At 30.5% G+C, this 21,726-nt stretch overlaps 1 protein-coding gene across 4 annotated transcripts in view; it reads right to left on the bottom strand.

Moving 5' to 3' along the window:
* Positions 1-9,863, bottom strand: part of LOC122710880 (matrix metalloproteinase-14) — a 41,660-nt gene extending 31,797 nt beyond the window's left edge. For all 4 annotated transcript variants that reach the window (XM_043929084.1, XM_043929086.1, XM_043929087.1 and 1 more), the window contains exon 1: positions 8,924-9,863. In XM_043929084.1, the coding sequence (XP_043785019.1) occupies positions 8,924-9,055 (132 nt within the window). In that variant the 5' untranslated portion in view covers positions 9,056-9,863. The remainder of the gene's footprint in view (positions 1-8,923) is intronic.
* Positions 9,864-21,726: the final 11,863 nt, after the last annotated feature.

Raw genomic sequence — 21,726 nt, forward strand, 5'->3', positions numbered from 1 at the left:
AACTTTATAGATATTTGTTCCAATATTCGAAATTATAATTTATTAACATTATAATTTAAATACTTCATAAATATTATACACAGTAATTCTTGCATTAATCTCAATAATCAAATTCTATAAAATTAATTATTTTTACTTCTAAATTTATCAATCTAATAATCTAATCATCAATATTAATAATTTCATATAATTTACAAGATATAAATATTAATATGTTCAAAGAAAATGCTAACGAATTCCAGGAATTAGAATTTTCTTCTCACCATTCTTCTCTCGATTACATTTATTATATTTCGAGCTCATTGCGTAACTTGAACGTGAATCACATGTATAAATGTGAAAATCGTGTGGTAAATTTATTTATTTGTTCAAAAATTTGATACGTGCATTATTTATGTAAATAAAATTTACAATAATTGACATTTATTGATTAAAGTCACTTTGTCGTCAAAATTACTATTACAAATTTCATATATATATTATGATATTAATATTCAATAAAGATATTTCTATATAATATGAAAAATGATGAATTATATTTTTATTTCTTTCATTGATATTTTGTAAAATTATTAGAATCAAAATATGAATTAATGATTGAAATATCAAAAAACTAATTGTAGAAAAAAAATCAATTTCTCTAAAAGTATGTTTATTTGATATTCCCGCAGGGGGGACTAACGAAACGAGCTTAAGTTTCGTCTTCGTGAGTCCTTTGGGGAGTTGCGACCCCACGTACCCGAGCAAATTCCTGTATGGGAATTGAAGATTGATTCTAATAGAGTTACGTAGAGTTAAATCTTACCTAGCAATAGACATTCGATTCTTAATTTCTAAAGAACGATTCAAAATTTCCAAAACTACGGAAATTTCGATATAATTCGAAACTCTCGATAATTTTCTTCCAAGATTTGGAAATTTTAATATCTTTTGGAAATTTCAAGAGTTTCGATAGCATTGTACATGATCAGGATCAAGTCAATCGAAAGAAATAGCGATATAGGCGAGATTATATAATTTAAATCCATTCGAAAATCATCAATGTGGAATAACATCGATAAAAATGGAACAAAGTATCAGATCGATATTTAAAAATCGTGAAGAGAATATCTTTATGACAATTCGTATTTATGTCTGTTTGAAATCGATGTGATTTAATAATCATTATCATTTTTCCTTTGGGTGGGAGTAAATTTTGCGCAACGATGCGATTATACTTCTGCGTCTAATTAATCATTCGAGACACGTCGAGTAATGATCAAGTGCGATTAGTAATTGTAATAAGCCGTTGCCAAGAGCATAGCTATCTTTGCATTGGTAAGCATCTTCCGCGAAGCCTGATAAGACACGGAAGATCGATTGATTGATTTTTATGATTTGATTAGTCTGTGCGTTTCTTCGCATTGCAAAATTCGAATCTTTTTGCTGTCATCAATATAATATTTTTTTTTTATCATTTGAAACATTGGTTTAAATTTTTTTTAAATTTTGCAAGCTTGTATTTCAGATTAGGTAGAGGTTGAGGAAAATTTTATTAAAGAGAGGATTTTTATTAAAGAGAGGATTAAATAGTTATTATAGCCTTTTCGAATGATGACTGAATTATCCTTGATTTACACGCTTCTCTGCAGAATGTTCAAGGTTGATTTATAATTTATAAGAAAACTTCATTTGTTGCATTCTAATAACGATGATGCTTTGTTAATCATTAATAATGAGAACTTGTTTTTATTTTAACAATGAAAAATTAAATATAATGGAAATATAAAAAAGAAATAAGGCATATTTTTTTTTTATTATTTTTTAATTGATTGATTATTTGTAAAATTTGAAAGGAAAAAGTAAATTGTGTATGAATAATTATTTCGTTAATTACACGAACCTTGATGCTTACATTACTATGATTATTTTTACATAACTAATATCGAGTTAAAAATCTAGCGACCATGTTTTTTTATTTATTTTTTTTTATATGATTTTATTTCATTATTTCAATTCTTTTTTCTTCTTTTTCTTTTTTTCTTTTTTTTTTTTTTTTAATTTTATAGATTTAGATTATGTTCAATTTGAAAATGATGATAATGATACTGAATATCATGATGTGTCGCATTCACGATGAGAGATTCTACTTCCGATTTGTGATACTATTTCTATTATTCAAATTATCATATCGTAAATTATCCTTTGTTCCATCAATGATGATATTGCACGTATTAAACGGTATTCAAGATCAAACGAGCAATGCATACATAATGATGCATTTCTATTTCTTTTTGTCGCGATGGAAGTAAGATAAGGTGTCCGTTACAAGCGAGAACATGTCTTCCTTGAACTCTCCGAAGAATCGATTGTTCAATTTTAATACTGAAAGTAGAATTCTGATGAGATTTTTTAATTGGTATGCGTAGCCAAGTATTAGATGAATGCGATTAGGATTCAGGAAGCAAATTTTGTGTTAAGTTTTTTCCTCTTCCTAATAGAGAAACACAGATTAAAACAGAAGCATTTAACTTTTTTCAGTTCGGAAAACAATTTTTTTTTTTTCCTAATGAAATTAAAATCGTAGTAAAATTTTTTCTAATTCTGTACAATCTCATTCCATAGAATTATAATCTTTCAATATGAATCATCTTCGTGTTAAACGTATAATTATATTTTTTTTTTAATAAAATTTTTTCCTCTTCGGTTTCAAAATTTAATCGTAAGTGTATAAAAATAACATAAAATTAATTAATAAAATTCATTCCAATCCCAATTACCTCGAAATTATAATTTTTCTATTACAATTCAATTTAGAGAACACGATTTTCTCTGATAAAATTTCTCCTTAAATCAATTCTAATTTCCTAAAATTAAAACCACCCACGAATCGAAAAATTTCAAAAAAGAAAGCACGTACAACCATTTGCGAGTCGATGACTAATCAAAACTTCATATAAACTTCCATTCACGAATATTTTCAGAGGTGTCGTTAATTAAGCTAATCGATTCGATCATATCTCATCTCAGCGTGCATGCATCTCGAAATCTTTCTCCTCTCTTCTCTCTCTTTCTCTCTCTCACTCTTTCTTTTTCTCTCTTTTTCTCTGTCAAACAGCAGACAGTGAGGGTACGTAAAAGAGCGAACGATCGGTGGTATGGAGCGACGATGAGAATATCTATGGAAACGATCGTTAATATTCCGATGACGGTCGGATCGTGTCCTGCCTGCGGATCGGCCACGACGAAGGCCAACATTCGCTATCCTAAGCCGTGTGTATTTCCGTGTCGAGGCACATACATTATTTACCATTTCCTAGTATGATCCGTCAGCGAGAGAAAGAGAGCCGAGAGAGAATCGATTAGTTGGCACCTTGCCCGATACCGAATCGATTTTTTTCCCTCGATCGACCCTTTGAAAAATCGGAACAAACAAAGAATCTGTAAGTTTTTTTTTTTTGTTTGATTGGTTTGAATGATTTATTTATTTATTTTTGAAGATTTTTGGATAATTTTTGGATGGTTGATTGATTTTGATCAGTGAGGTTTTTTAGTAGGTTAGATTATAACTTTATGTAATAATATATTTTTAATCTTTCGAGAACAAGTCTTTTTGTATGTAGATTTTGTCAACTAGATAGATAATATTATATTATAACTTTGTTTTCTCCAGGATTTGTCAATAATTGTAGATCGTGTATCGTGTTAGCTTTTTCTTCTGGACAATATCTATATAGATAATCTGATTGGATATTAATTGGTGCTTAGTATTCCAAGTTCTATTTCTTTGAATAGATAGATGACATTTTTATCTATATGATCGATGAATCACTAATTATACAATTATTTATCTTACTTTTATTTTAGATTTTTAATTCTTTATTTTACAGAAATAAAATTAAATAAAAATGAAGATAAAATAATATAAGGATAAATAATAAATTTTCTATCCAAATTTATCAAATTTGTTAGAGTTTAAAATTGATCAGAAAAAATAAATTCTATTACCTAAAATACAAGAAATATCCCATAACTTCACAAAAATTCTATAATATCCTTGTTTCACAATTATTTATAAAAAAAGATCGACGATCTCCATTACGTAGAATAATAAGCGACCGTTATTTCCTCGAATAATTAATTCCATTCTGGATTACGATAGCAATCTCTATACACGTAAGAATATACCTGGCGCCTCTAAAATTTTCTACTACAACATCGTGTCGCGAAAGTGTGTTCGATCATGCTTGTTTGACTTGGCACGTTGCCAGGAACATAAATTCGTGTCAATTACGTTCGTAGTACAAAGTATTACGTCGTACGTGTCGAGTGACGTATCACGGTTACACCGTCGTATAGTACTATAATAATTATTGAATAAATTAGCGGTATCAGGGGCAATAGCATTTCTTCCTGGATTATGTTTATACGGTCTAAATATGGAGGGAAGCTTGTCACGACAAGATTTTATAATTTTTGTGTCTTGTCGTTGAGATTAAAATTAATCGTGTTTTTAAAATATATATAAGAGGGAGGAATATTTAATATTTATTTTCGAAACATATTTTTTGAGATTATAAAGACACGTTATAATTAATAATATCCGAAAAGGTTAAGTACATGTATAAAAAAATAAATAATAATAAAAATAATAATTTATTTTAATTATAATAATTTATTTTAATTATAATAATTTATTTTAATTATATTCGATCGAAATTTGTGCGAATTTCATCGTTATATTGAAAAAATTGTTGCAAGTAATATAATTTTTTAACAAGGAAATTGGCAAGGGGGTTATAAAGAGTGAAATATGCGTATCATGATGCGTCTGATTGAAGTAAGTATGATTCCACTGCCTATGTTCCTGACTCTTACTACTTGCAACAATCGGTTAGCCTAGTTTTCCTTCGCGTCGCTGTAATTTGAATAAAAATAGATGTTTGACATTAGATTGTTTCGATCGAAATATCCGAAAAACTTCGCACGTGTTTCTTTTTCGATGAAATAATCGAAATAACGATAAATTTTTCATCACGCCAACAATACAATTCTAATAGTTATTCGTTTTTTTTCTTTAATAAGAATTATAAATATTATTTTTCCCTCTTATTTTTATTGATTAAAAATTAAGCAAGAAATGCTTGTAAAATAAACAAATATCGATTTGCATGGTTTCCCATATTCTTTTTTTTTTCATTTCATTCAACTAGTAAGCAACAAAAGGATCGTTTCACAATTTTATCGAAATTCCACCATTCATCCCTTTCACACGACAAACTTCCTTTGACAGGTTATTCAATTATCCTATATTGTATAATCAAACAAAGACAATCATAACATAGAGTTGGACATACATGTGAAATGACAATTTTGTCATTCTATGAAAGAATAACATCTTCTTGCAATATGAATGATATCGCATTTGTGATTCGATAAAAAATTATAAGATCATATCTTCTAAATTTTATGCAATGTTTCACTCGTTTACGTAAAATTCGTAAAATTTGCTTGCAAAATTCCATTTCATTTATCATTTATCTTAATAGTATCGTATAAAAAAATTTATTATCTAATAATTTGATAATGACTAATAATTGATTATACAGAAAGTCTTAAAAATTCCTAATTAAATCCTATAAATGTGCTGGGAATTTTATTATCAGAAATATTTCATCGTATCTTTTTTTTCTTATTAATCATTTAATCGTTTTATTTTTATTTTATACGGAAAACACGTGGTTTTACGAAATTTCGATTCGACAAGCTTCCTCCAATTAATCGGTGCATGCATCGATTAATTTTTAACAAAAATCAATGAAACGTAATTAAGAGCGTGAGATTCTTAACACGTTGCGAACCTTGGAGATAAACTTTCTCGCACTTATATTTATCGGGATAGATAATTATCGTTATCGTGTTTTTAGATTGCTTAAGCACGAAATCGTCTTCTTAAATCGTCTTCTTCGCGATTTCAATGACCGTCGTTCGGCCAAGGTGTTATTATCAGTCTTATCTTTGTTGTTAATTATGAAAAAAAATGCGAATCTTAATAGAGAAAATCTTTATTGGAATTGGATTGACGATATTGTTTGGAATTTTTGTAGTTAGATATAAGTGAAGTTTCATTGAAAAATAAATTTGGAAATTGAGGAGATTTTTTTTTGGATAGATTTATAGAACAATTTTACAGATAAATTATTTTTAATTGTATGTTATGTAGTATATAATCTATTGTGTCATTTTTTTTTTTGTAATATAGAACTTTCTATTTTCTTTTTCTGAGATATATTTCTTAATAAAAGAGGAGGAATATTTTTGGAATATTTTTATGATAGAAATATATATTGTCTATTGATATATATTTCTATCATATAAAAACATATAATTTCATAATAAAAATTACGTATTGTTTCATTAATCTAAATTATTAAAGGAAATAAAATACATGATATTTTTGTAGAATAAAATTATCTTATCTTGCACTTTCAAACTGTATCTTCTTAGGAAATTTTGTTTAAAAAGTAGATAGTCAATATTAACATTCGATGCTTTAACATTAATATCGACTTAAGAATGAGAAGTTCAAATTGTTCTATCATCACTCGAAATTTAATAATTGTTCCTTTGTTTTTAGATTCTTGTTACAATTTTATTATTATTTGTAATTATTTGAAAATATAGGAAAAATGTTATATAAAATTTGTCTATGAATCTTGTTATCAAGTTATAGGCAAGTATTGAATGCAGTTTGAATGTAGCTTCGAATTCTGCATCAGGAATATGAAAGGTCAATCATTTTTAATTTATCTTTAAATTTCCCTATGAAAAATGTTTATGATAATGATATCTTCATGAATGACAATAAAAAACTTGAAATTAATGTGTACACTATAATCAGCCAATATATTCAAGCAATATCAATTACACAAAAACATTTATCATAAATCCATTTATTAGCTATCAGTACATACATACATCAACTAATAAATGTACACATTTGTTCATTCACTGTGATCAACATCGTGGATCAAAAAGAAACGAATTTAATCACTCGTTCAACAATGTTAGAAAAGAAAAAACTAGGATAAACTCTGTAAAAGAGGCAACAAAAGAACTTCAAAACTTTGGATTGGAGTTGCAGAAAATTTCGAATTTCCTGTTGAAACGGGTATATAGCATTAGCACAGTACTATGAATCGAAGGTTAGGAACGAGTCATCGCGCCAACCTGAACTTTGTCAGCGAAGGTAGCCAAGTGACGTCACATTGTCCTTATGTCATTACGTAGGAAACCGGTCTCTGCTTTTCCTCTTTTATACATCGAGTTCCTTCGAGGATACCTCGAATAGATAGATAAAATTATTCATGATATTCCTTCGGTTCTGGTTAGCATAGTTTCTATCCGACTTCATACGGTTCGTGATGTTGTTGCATATGATATTGTGCAATTGTACAATTGGAGACAATGAGGAAGAATTCATTGAATGAATTCGTTGGAAATAGTTTTGTTTGGGGAAAGATAAGTTGCAAGTGAGAATATTGTTATTTGGATATACGTGATATTAAATATTGATAAGATAAAATAATGGTAGTGACATGAAAAAGTGTGAAAGACAATAATAATTTTACAAGAATTGTTGAATTTTGAAATTAATCGTAGAAATAATGATAATTAAATAGATATCTTGAATAGGATTGAATAGACAATGTTTAAAAGAATTTTTCTACTGATTATAGCGATAAGATAAAATTGACTTTGGTGAGTATTAGCAAAAAGTATAGCAATAATAAACAATAATAAAATAATTGAAATTAATTAAAATAAAAGATCATGCATCGATGCATCAAAAGAAAATAATAGTAACGAAAAATATTCAAACAAATTTTATCAACAATTCAAAATTCAAATTCGTTTAAATTCTAAGAAAACGTCAAAGAACATTGTTCAAACGAAATAAAATTGTAAAAAGAATATAAAAAAAAAAAGAACGAACAACGAAGAAAATTTTCTAAATGCAATATTCTAATAAACTAGGAAAATTGTTTCTAATCTAAGTCGTGCTCGAGATATGAGCCTGGTCTCGATCGTAATCTGTATATCAGTATCGTAGAGATAAAACGTTTCCTCCAGAATGTTATTCGCGTTTGTCAAAAGAAAACGGTGTATACGACCATTACTCATTCACGCGTGACACACACGTATCGTGACAGATTTCGCGCGAATCAATTTTCCCGATTCGAATAATCGTTTCCATTCAGATATTTTCCTCTCGATCTCCAACAGCTGGAACTTGTTGCATTCCCTCGAAACGTGTCATTTTCCACGAACAATCGTGAAAATTCGCTTCCGATCGCATGATATCAACGATTGTGTAACATGATTTTACTCATCACTGGCCATTGTCATTCGAATAGAGAATTTTTGCGATACTTTACTGAATTTAATGAATTGAATCGCATAGAGAATTCTCTGTATTTCGTATGATTGTATCGTATGATTAATATTCACCATGAATTTTTGTGAGTACAAATAAGAATTATAGGTTATTTTGTATATTTTGTTATCTTTATAGGTGAGCAAACAATCTACTAATTATTTTAGAGATACTAGATACTAGATACACTTTTAACGAAAGATTTTATTAAAACTTCATCACTGAGCCAAATTGATACAGATTTCTTTATCAACCTTGTGAAGAGTAATATAATGTTACATACTCACATGTCAATACCTACCATCGTACTTATCAAACTAATCATTAAATCAACAACGTACAATTATTACTTCCTAGATCTCTTCTAAAATCGTTCTAAAAATCTACATCACAAACTTTACCTTTTAAATTCTAATCGTTCTCTTAAAAAGCGAGAGAGAGAGAGAGAGAGAGAGAGAGAGAGAAAGAAAAAAGAAAAAGCGAAAATTGCTCATAATAAATGCTTACCATTGCCGCGGTCTGCGATATGCCAACCTTCTCCTCCTCCTCGGCCCGCGAAACGACGAACAGTGTCGCCAACAGGGCACAACTTCCGGCACATCTTTTCCAGCTTAAAGTACCATTCCACCTGGCCATCATCCCGTCAATCAATTATTCCAAGTAAACCCAAAAAAAACAACTGCTGCGTTGCCTATCAGGCGATCACCAGATGAAATCTATCCTCACAAAGACTCGGCCCTCGGAACGTCCCTTCACCCCTCTGACACTGACTGCACACACGTGTTCCGTAGATCGTCCAGCTCTGATCGCAGAATCAGACTCACGTGATTCTCTCGATCCTTCACCCAGATTCTTCCTCCTCCTTTAAAAAGAACTATCTTCCTCCCCTCGAAACGATTCGACCACTCTCTCCCCCAACTTCCGGGCGAGAAATTTCCGCGCGGGAAAACGATCGAGATCGGCCTGTTCCCAAGCCTCGTCCCAACTCCCGCCTCGTAGCGGCTCGCCAGGTGGACAGGGTCAGTGTGAAACGTCGTTGCCACGACACTATCGATTTCGCGTGTTCCCCAACCTGCTCGCAGCCACCTCTTTCTCCCCCAAAGAATCCCTCGTGAGTAGTCCTCGTACTCGTATAGCGGACACGCAGAGGCACGCACAGCTCTTCGAGAACCGAACGTCTCCTCTTCGATCTCCTCCTCCTCCTCCTTCTCCTTCTCCTCCTTCTTCTCCTCCTCTTCTTCGAAATTATCCAAAGATATCGAGAGATCACGAAAATTCTTGAAGAAGGGAGAAGCGATCGAAGGGATCGAGACACCGCGCGGAACAGGAGACGAACGAAAAGAGAGAGAGAGAGAGAGAGAGTGAGTGAGAGAGAGAAAAAAAGCGAAGAGAGGAAACACGGAGAGGAAAGGAACGCGGCCGTACGGGGAACTGGTACCGGAGTCTACCGCCACTCTGAATTACAATCAGTCTGCCACTGACTTTTATTGAGGCCTCCCACCACGCGGCTGCTGACTACCACCATCACCGGCCGAGCAGTAGAATGCAAGCACACGTCTGCTCGGTTTCGCGACGGATCGTTTTATCTTTCTCCCCTTCGTTTCCTCTCGAGTTTTTTTTTTCTTTTTTTTTTTTTTGATATCTGTTGGACACGGTATGGGATCGCGTTGGACGAGGAGGATAGATAAAGGGATATAGGGTTTAGGGTTAGATTGGACGTGATCAGGTGTTTTTTTTTTTTTTTTTTTTTTTCATATATCGAATGGACGTACTGTCGAGGAGTAGTCCAGGGGTAGGATGAGGAGAGTAGATAGGGAAGGGAAGTGGAGGAGATGTTGTGACATCGTTCGGGACATGTGTGTAATGGGTAAGCGTGATCCGACTACGGTGTTCGTAGGAATAGAGGAGTGGCTAGGAAATATCCTTGCGATTGGGAATCGCGGCGATGACGAGTTTGAGTTGGGTCAGGGATCCGATGCGGGATCTTTGGATGCGTGCAAAGCGTGATTGCGGTTTCGGAGGGAAGGGTATTGGTTTTTTTCTTTTTGCTCGTTTGTGAAGTGTCTATTGTTCGTGGTAGCACGTGATTGTGATTCGAGTAACGATAGTTCAATTTCGGTAGTAGAATATAGTGTTATATAGTGTTTCGAGATTTGAAATTTAATAAATATAGTTTTTAAAATTCGTTTATTGAATTTTTGCTTATGATATCGAGAATATGATTATTTCTTTAGATTGATTAGAAATAATAGTAAGTTTATTTTTGTTTTACAAAGATTTATCGATAAGGTTTCGATTTGTTTTCTTTTGTTTTAATTTTTGATTGATCTTTCGTCTTGAAATTTGAAATTAATTTATGTTTTTCGTTTCAAACAGAATTATAATTTAATTATTGTTAGAAATTGACAACTAGAACAAATCAATATTCCTAGCTAAGTTATTGGACGGAGCATTAATTAATATTACTAATTAAAATATCGTTTATTATTCGTAAACGCGAATAGAGACATCTCGAAAGCCAGCCAAGTGGTTCCATTCTTTTAACCGGAAATGCTTTTGAAATAAAAAGTATATGCGGAACTGTCTGATTCATTGTCAAAAAAGAGAATCATCAGGTTGCATATAATAATCTTGTGGCTGAATAATTTCATCAATAATTTAAATGTTATTAAGAAAATTTTAATCTCTGAAAGGAATAATCAAAATTTTATTAAAATACGCCGATCGTTTAAAACACTTTTGTCTTTGTGCAAGTTGCAGTTTGATATTTATCTTGATCGATCGCAGAATACGATATGCATTTCCGTATTCCATAATAGCGCAAGGCACACCATTGTCCCTTTTCTTTTGTTAAGAAAGAAAAACGATTTTCCATTTGCAATCGTGTCGATCGTTATGTTTTCTTTTTTCTTTTTCGCATAACTGCAATAACACTGTGACATAATGACAATTATTAATTTTTTAACAAGTTTATAATTTCTCTTGCAACAATTTCTATTTTATTTGAACATTTCAATTTTCCTTCCTTAGCTTTTTCAATTTCTTTTTCAATTTTCGAATTATCTCATTATAATTATATTTTCATAAATCAGTCTGAATGAAATATTCAAAAACTTATTGAACGCTTCATCAATTTAAAGAATATTGTTACACTCCTGTACAAGTTTTCCTTAAAAAATTACGTTGTTTCTTCCGCTAGCAATGGTACAAATGTGCATTACGCACACGGTACTCATGAATAAATGATTCGACGATGCCAAGTTATCCGAAACGTTTCTGAAAATAATTTTCGAGGCAAACAATATGATTTAAGGTAACCCTCACTTGTAACAAACTTGATTTCTTTTCCTATTCTAGTTTCATATTATAATAAAATTTCCTGAATTTTGCCTCTTTTCTCGTTTCCCCCTCCCCTCTCATCCTGCTTTCACGTTTCTTCCAATCGAGGTGATATAATTTATGCAAACCTTGTGAAACATGGAGTTGTTGTAATATTCAATTGAATGGACACGATGCACGGTGGTTTTGCTTTGTCGCGTAATATTCACGCAAAACAGTGATCTCCTGGTGAGCACACTTTCGAAAACCTGTTTTTTAAACAACTCCTTTACTTGATTTCGTTACACGATTCCTATGCTTTTACTTGGATAACGAGATCTATTTGTTTGTTTAAAAAATTCTTTTCTAAATTAGAAGAATATACGTAATACATTAATTAACTTGTGCCTGATAGGTTAGGTAAAATTGTAAAAATATGAGAAAAGATGGTAGAAATATAGAGATAGAAATAAATAAAATTAAATTAAACGATTGATCAAATTATTATTCGAAACGTAATATTTCCTTTTATCTTTTACTTGTCAGAATCATACAGATTTTTGTTCATGATATAAATGTAATTCGATTACTCTTGATTATCCTTGAATCCTTCCTGACAAATCATTTTTGAACTTTTACACTCATCGACAACTACACAATGGAAGAAAGAAAACATTGATCCTTTGGTTGATCAATCGTTTAAAAACCTTGTATTTCGAAGACTGCATTATAATCATCCAAGATTGGAACAAAGAGCAATCGAATTTCATTATACGAAGATCAGAACAATGGGTGTCGACGAATCCTGGACGAATTTCATTGGTGTAGGTCCGATCGAGGAAATTATACAGGAGAATCTGTGAATCATCCAGCTTTTCGACCCTTCTTTCCATTCTCGAAAATTTCTTCTTAGCCCTTGCTCGATCCTCAATCGGGTTTGTCGAACGAATTCCGAATGCAAATCAATTTTAGCCTTAAGAGTAATCGTCTTACAAATTCGATTCAATTCGAATATTTCGAATGATAATGCACGGATCCTTCAAAATGTATAAATCAATAGAAAATTGATGATTAGATGATTAGAAATATAGTCATATATTAGTCATACTTGATTATATATTAATTTGTTCTACAAGAAGAGAGTGTAAGTCGAAAGAGACGTGAGTAGAGTAGTAGATATCTATGTGGAAAGATAAGTTTTAGATAATTGTTAAAAGTTGTTAAGTGAGGTTTTGTAAAAAATGATAGCAAGAGGTGCAAGTTAAAATACGAGAATAGTGTTTACTTTTTGCAAAATTAATATAATAAATTTAAATTATTTTTAAATTTATAGCAATAATATATGGGATCATTCAAAATGTATAAATTGACAAGAAGTTTTTGCAAAATATAAATTTAAATTTCTTTTTTTTCTTTTTTAGTAAGAAACTTATTAATTATAATATTTCGTTATATTTGAAGATGATAATAGAAATAATTAATATTCACAAGTGCGTGATTTAAATAGTTGCAATAACTATCATCGATTGATTGTGTGCAAATTAATCGAAGGAAATTTATTCTGTTACTTACTTTGTTTTACTCATTCTTAGTGACTCATTTCTAGAACATTATGATAATTGTCAATCTAATGATATTTTTTTTCTAATCTTTGATTGATTAGATAAAGTTTATATTAAGAACTATTATTGGTAGAAATTTTCTAAATATTTCGTATTTTGATATATAGATTCAAAAATTTCTGTGTGTGTATATTGTATATTTAATTACGCGTGATAAAATTGCGAATTATTGTCGATTGACTAGCCGGTAAATCGTTGTTATTAGCACGAAATTGATTAATACATACATTTTTGGCTTATCATGTTTGCAACACGTGCTGTCTTTTTTTTTTTTTTTTCATAGAGATTATTTCATGGAACAATTTGTTATATATTAAAAAGTATTCGATTCTTCTTTTTTTTCTGGAAACTCGAAGAATTGTTTTAGAAGGAAATGAGATAAGTCTGTTACAATTATCAAGTCTCTTTTCAATTAAAAAATTTTAATGAAACAAAACAAAGTAAATAATGGAATCGTGGAAATATATTGAATTGTTAGAGAATCAAGGGAGAATGATTTTTTTGATGTAAAATAATGTAAAATTTTAAGATTTATTTTTACGTTATAACAAACTTGGACTAATATTTTTAAATTGGAAAACTATATCCCACAAGAAATTTGATACATTCTAAATTTCCAAATCGATTCAACTTTCAAACAATACTCAAGATAACGCATTTAAAATTACTTCAACAAAAATCCTCAAACTATCATCACAGATCTATCAAAATATCACATTAAAAATTATATTATACATTAACAAAATAATTATATTCTATTCTTAGAAATCGATTTATCCGTTAATTCGCTTCTTTCTTGAAGTTCCTCGATACAACCTCGATTCGGCTGCATTTAAATAGGCTTAGGGCCGAATTAATGCAAATGCATTCGACGATATTATCGTCGGGTCAACTGTAGGGTCAGGAAAAAAAGAGGTACACGTCTTTACCCCTTTCGGTTGAAATAAAACGTCGAACAGACCACTGCACTGCCCCTCTCTCTCTCTCTCTCTCTCTCTCTCTTTCTCTCTCTTTCTCTCCAATCTGCGATCCCTCTCCTATTTTCATTCAAAATAGCTCCCTTCTTTCGTTTTCGTCGATTCACATTTGGCTCACGTCCAACTCGAATGGAAAGACTTTCATTCATCGTCAGTGGAGCTACTCGATCGCGACCTGGTTTTCTGTTTCGAAAAATCGGATACATGGAAATGGGTTCTTGGAAAATTTGCGCGGAACGATAGAGCATGAATCGGATAATAATAATCGTTTCGATACAATTTCAATAATTTCCACGTGTTTCGTGCATGTTTCTCGCGTGTTTTGTTTACGTTCTCGACACGTGTACGAGTTTAAGAGAAATATCTCGAGGAACGAAATTGTAAGAATTTCAAATGGTGATTCGATTCGAATTTTATTATTTACATTTGTGCGATGATGGAGGAAGAAAAATTTTCAGGACGAGATTATGATGGAACGAGGAATATGAAAAATAGAAGGTGGATAAAGGCAAATTTTGCAGGAAAATTAAAAATTTGCGATAACGATGATTGTATTTAATGATTTTTTATATTTTTTGACGTATCGTAAGCGAATAAGAGAAATTGATTCATTTGTTAAGAATTCATTTATTAAAGAATTGATTCCTTTCAAAATCATCTTAATACTATGCCATTCATTTCATTAAAATCTTTAAACATAATAGTCTTGTATGTTAGTACGTACAAGAAAAATATTAAATCAAATCCAGATAAATTTATTCAAATTAAAAATCATCCAAAGGATAAAAATTAATTAATAAAAGGATACTGATTTATCAAAGGTTCATAGATGTAGAATTTAAAATTCATTTTGTGGTTTAGGTTTGGATAATAAGATCCTTTGTTTCGTTACGATTTACTTTGATTCACAATGTACCGAGAAATGGATCTGCTTCCAAAGAAACGGTCAATTTCTCGAAGGAATTTATTATGGGGATTTTATCACGTTACCGATGCACCAGCACGTGTCGAGGCGCTTCTCATTTGCGATTTTTGTATTTCTCAGCCAGTCAGATAGATGATTTGAATACGTTTCTCGTGAAATCATTTTATTATTTCCATCTTTCTTTATTTGTTCTCTTTGCGTCGATGAATGTTCGAAGAAGTCACGCGTGGATAAGATAAAATGAAAATAATTACAAATTTATGGTTCGTTTGCGATAAATTAATTGTGATTGTGAGATTCTAAAAAATATTTGATTATCGTGTGCAGACCAATTTTGCAATTTGTTATTAAGGGTGAATCATCATAGTGGCACGAATTTTCTATTTTTTTTTTTTCTAAATATTATATTAATCTTTCAATTTTCTTTTTATAAAGAATAATATATAGTATTATTTTTCTTAAAGTAATTTTTCTTTTCTTTTCTAATTTATTTATTTCAACAATATTTGCATTTCAATTTTATATTATTCTTTATAATATTATACAATCATACCATTATCTTTTACAATCTCTTACAAATCTAATTCCAAACACATTCCAAGATTAAAAAAAGAAGAATCAAATTTTATCTCTATTCGTCTTTACAAATTCAATTATTTTATCTCTATCTAATTTAATAGTTTCAAATGAAAGTGAGTGTATCTACGGTCACAGATGCTTTATCCATTTACAATTTTAAATAATATCCTCTCCCATGTATTCTAATTCCATTCTAATTCCATGTACATCAAAGAAATTAAAAATTAAAAAAGGAAGAAGAGAAAAAAAATCCTCATTCACCTCCATCAATTCACCTTAAAATTCTTCTCCCCGCTTGATTTAATAATCTGAGCGGACAGTGACACTATATCCACGGCCACCAGACACTTTATCTACTTTAGACGGTCGAAGAACCTGGCACGAGCGAAGTTAGAAAAGATTTATCCCCCATCGGGTCACCCGCCTTCCAGCCAACAACATTCCTCGAAAGGAGCGTATATTCGTTATAAAGTGACGGTACGAGCAAGAACTTTCCTTTCCTTCGCCGATACGAAGAATTTTGCAAGAAAAAGGAACAATTCGATCGTGCTGGGATCCACGAAACGCATCACCTGGCCGCGCCTAAAGAAACCATCCGGTCAATCCTCTCTCCATTTCGTTGCCACCCTCTAATTCTAATATCGTCTATCGATCCTGTCGACTCATTCCTCCCTCTCGAGTTTATCGTTCCTCTTCACCTTTTCTCTCGTGACAACGACTCGAAAAAGTCGACAGGGAATGTCTTTTGTACGATGAAAAATGGTGCAATGGTGATTTTATTAGGATGGAATAGAGTAAATGAAATATATTCTCAACTTGTGATTCTTATAAAATCTTAATTTAGTGAGATGTTTAAAGGTGTTAAATAATGATTAATGTAATTTTCGAAAGAGTTTAAATTAAAGAAAGAGTACAATTATTTGTAGTTTGGAATATTATTTGCTTTGGAATATCATTTTTTTTCTATTTATTATATTTATTATATTTATTATATTTATATTGTTGCGACGTGGATATGTGAACTTTAATCATAACTTTGTCCATTATCACATATCCAAAATTTTATTGGATAATAAGTATAATAGATTTTTAATTATTTCCAAATGTTTCTTTCGTCTCGTGTTACTTTCATCCTTACTTTCTCTTTTGTATCTTACATTTTGTATATTCTGGAAGTCAAATAATCCGATTCATTGTATTCATCGATTATGAGAAACGTCTGCGATCTGTCTGTCAGCTATAATGAATCAACATCCTTCTTTGAGGGAAGTTTCATATAATTATCCGGTTTCATTAGTTACACCGCAATGTATCGACGTCAGTTCATCATTTTTGTGATTATATTGGTTTTGTGAATCATTGAGCAATCGCAATTGTGGGTTCTTAATAATTTTTTTTTATTATGATGCATATTTATTGTTTATCTTTTTCCAAGAAATTATTGTCTCATACTTTTTTTGTAGTATCTCGTTTATTTATCGATTATCAGATAAATAATAAATAATCTTCACATCTCCTAAATGCCATAATAATAGGAGAAATAGTGGAGGATTATATTTAATTAATTTTTTGTTTATAATAATAAACTTTCTTCAAAGTTTATTTAATCGATGATTGTATATTGATTTCTGCAATTCATCTACTCGATATGGTGACTAATATGAACATAGTCATTGACGATATAAAAATGATAACAGTTTATTACCATTTTATTAGGAAACATAAAAAAAAGCAAATATTGCAAAAATTTATTACTCATATTATATCTCGGCAATTAGAATAATAATAATAAAAAAACGTCATAAATATACAACAACCAAGCGTCCATTATATTTCCTTTGTTCAATTAATAAATAATTTCGTACTCGATTCTTCATACACTCAGCATCCTTCTAACTCTACATATTTCTTCGTTTATTCAATCGTATTATCGCTTCTTCGTCATTAGATATTTTCATTAATCACGATTCGCGAAAAATTTCGCATTCTTCCAAGAAGACCCCCCATAACTCGAGGAATCTATTCTAGCTAATTCCCTCAATAAATTTCAATCGAGTATTCTATGAATATCATTACAAATTGACCTTCGTGTTCGATGCATAATCGAATTTCATACTTGTTGCACGGTGAAAAAAAAAAAAAAGAACGAGGGGAGCAATGGATCGCTGATTCATCCATCAACGATTATGGCATCGATTCTTCCGGTTTCGCGAGCGACTCACGAAAGGAAGTTCACATGCCTTCGATTTCCCTTTCCTTTCGACAAAATTCAATCGCGGTTAAAACCACAGGCACGTGCAGTCTCGTTTGTTTCATAGAGATCACGATCTTTCTTCAAAAGAGGAAAATTTTTTTCGGATGGGAAGGAACGCGTGAAAATAGAAAGAAAAAGTTACGTTGTAAGAATTACGTTCTTACAGTCAGAAAAGAATGATGAAGAATGGGAAGAAATTTTTAAATTTGATATTAGGAAAATAAAAGTATTAATTTGATTTTCATATTTTTGTCTTTTTAAATATTGAGCATTTTCTATTCTTCTAATTTTTATGATTAAATTCTTTTTCTTAATTTTTTCAATATTTTATCTAATTTTTTTTTCTTTTTTTTTCGCTTTATTCATCAGCTTATCATAAAAATAATAATATTTTTTAGATAGAAATTCTTTGATATAATAAAAATTGCAAGGAAAACAAAATGTGAAGATCGATAAAAAAATAATGTGAAATATAAATATATTTCTATATAAATGTATAAATAACTATGTTTAGGTTTATAAAATTAAATACGATGAAATATCAATCGACAATTTATAATAATAAATTATATTATTATAAAATCATAAACATTTTTCGAAACCAAATCTCATTGTTACAATTCCAAGTAGAATAATTTATTTCAAGAAAAATATGCACAATATTGAATATCTTTTATTCTTCTAACTTTTGTGTTTTTATGATTAATTTCTTTTAATATCTTATCTAATCTTTTTTTTTTTTTTTTTTTATTCCATTGGCATTTAAGAGAAATACATGCATGAACAAGGACTTATCGTAACGAAAAATCTAATCTAGAGCCATAATTGCAGGAAATTTGTTACAATTATATAATACAATTAAATAATTAATTTTCTAATAGACAATCCATTTTACTCCAGTCAACGATGTCAATTCGTTTCCATTCCTCTTCTTCTTGGATTTTACGTCGTATAACTCGATGGAAAATTCCCATCGACTCGTCTCTTTAAGTTGACAAGGGAAAATCAATTAGCTCGTTTCGAGATTGGATAATTTCCACGTTTTTCTTCCACGTTACGGTAAAAAAATGGAGTTTTGTCTCCAGAGTTACGTGCACGTTTCCATGTAATCCTTTTATAATGTCGATTAATTGATTACACGAGTTACGTGAATTTAGTTCTCAATCTGTGGTATTGTTTGGTTGAAATTATGAAAGATGAGGAGGAACGATATGAATTGTTTGTCTCGAAAAATCGCTTTTTAGATACAGATAATTCTTTTGTTTAAAATTTTCTTATTTTTTATTTTTTAAATTTTATAAATTAATAAATTTTGGAATATTCAAAAAAAGATTCTCATTCTTTGAAAATTAACATTGATTTGAATCTGCTTTAAAAGTACTTCAAACTCTTGGAGACTTGGAAAAATAAAGAATTAGAAATAATCATGATATATTATAGAACTTAAGATTCGGATATATATTCGAAAGAAAGGCTGTAAGATTTTACAAGCTTACGATACTTGATTCGATATAAAATAAAATAGAATGTAACATTTGGATGATAACATGATTTGACGATAGATAAAAAATTTCTCTCATCTCTTCGACGCCATCTTTTATCTGCTACCTTAAATTAAACTATTTAAACTCGAGTAAAAAATTTATCTTATTCGAACAAGATTTTCGTCCTACTTCTTCGTCCAAATAAACGTTTCCTCGTTATCATCGCGATCTCCGTCCTTCCCTATCGTGACATTTCGCCCAGACCGCTAATAAATAATTCCTATGCAAGGATCGGCCGCGTGCAATTATGCGCAAGGTTTGCAGGATGCATCGTACATACATTTTCTCTTCCAGGTTCGATTGAAATGCATCGCGATGAATGATCCGCAAAGGCCGACATACCCGGCCGACAAGATCTGTACTGGCCTACAATGGCGAATTTTTTCCGATAACGAATGCACCTTGCCTTCGTTGCATCGTCGAAAATGCGTCACCTTTTAGCATCGTCTTCTCACAACTTGAGACCGAGTGACTCACAATACCAATAAGTTTCGTTCCTTTTTTCCTTCCTCTTCGTTTCGTTTCCTTTGTCTCCTCTTTCCTCTCCTTTTATTTTTCTTTATTGTACTCGTGGAAGATTTTATTTTTTTTACGGAATCGGTGACGATATCCAGGGATACTGCTCGAATCTCTGGATGCGTGGATCGTTCAGGAATCTGAAACTAGATTGTAAGGATCAATGATTCAGTCTGAAATCACGACTTGATTCTTATCGATGCTGAATAATCGTTTGAGGCTTTTGATTATTTAGAACTGATATTGATGATTTTAATCGTATTAACATCAGGATGTACGAGAGAAGTTGCGCAGTACGATAATTACGTTGGATAATTTTAGATACAGATAATTCTTTTGTTTAAAATTTTCTTATTTTTTATTTTTTAAATTTTATAAATTAATAAATTTTGGAATATTTAAAAGAAGATTCTCATTCTTTGAAAATTAACGGAAGTTAGATTTAATATGTGTTTCTTCAGTCATGGATACGTGTATACTTACGTAACAAAGATAATTGTGATCGTTAAATCAGCAATTTTCATAGATTATAGAAAAATATCGATCCACACCGAATACTTTTCATAGTATTGTTCTTTTTCTCGTTTCTTCCTTTCAGAAAATTTTATTTCTGGTAAATATGATCGATCACGAATGATTCATTCATTCATTAAATAATTTTCCAATTTAGACATTTTTTTAATTTTTTTTTTTTATTATAATACGTACAGATTCTTCTGTAAAATGAATTCTAATATTGTTGTGTCAATCAATCTCGATTTATCGGTTCATAAAGTTTATGATAATAAGTTGTCAATTTCGAAATTGATGATAATAAATATAATAATTATGTAAAGTGGAATGGAAACTGTTCTTCACATTGTGCAAGAAACACTTAAATATCTTGAAGTTATTCATACATTCATGAATACAATTTATGCAATAGAAACTTACTTGTCTGGAATAGAATCTAATGCATGCAAAATTATTAACAAGTTGCTACGTTGTACAAACAATAACGACATTGTTCCTTCCATCTGTATCTCTTAACTCGTCTCTAAAAGGAATAGGAAATGAGAAAAATGGACAGGAAACAAGGGAGAAATAAATGTGTAAATAAGCAGAGCAATGGATAAGTGGAGAAATGGGGCGAATGATAGATACAATAATAAGAAAAGTGGGTGTAAAGTAGAAGAAAATTGTCTGCAATTCAACGAAATTCTTCCAGGATACAATTTATCCACGCTGGTTAAAATACGATTCACAGAATTTTCATCTTTTATATTTCATTTTCCAAAACTTTCCTTTATTAAAAAAAAAAAAAAAAAAAGAAATCATTTATCACAAATACACACATCTGACATTTCTACATAATTATCCAAATAATAAATTACATTTTTAACATCACAAATTTCTTCTTCTCCACACTATCGAAAATTTAAATATGTGTAAAAGAATGTGTAAAATCTATCTAGAATGCACAATACAAAAAGAAATATTCATAAAAGGATTCACATCATCACGCGCTCAAGCGCATAATCCTCATCTCATCGTAATCATAATCATTTAGTATTAATAACTATCGAGAAGTTTAAA

Source organism: Apis laboriosa, unplaced genomic scaffold (genome assembly GCF_014066325.1).
Source record: "Apis laboriosa isolate Shangri-la unplaced genomic scaffold, ASM1406632v1 scaffold15_cov152, whole genome shotgun sequence".
In the NCBI taxonomy this organism is placed as follows: Eukaryota; Metazoa; Arthropoda; class Insecta; order Hymenoptera; family Apidae; genus Apis; species Apis laboriosa.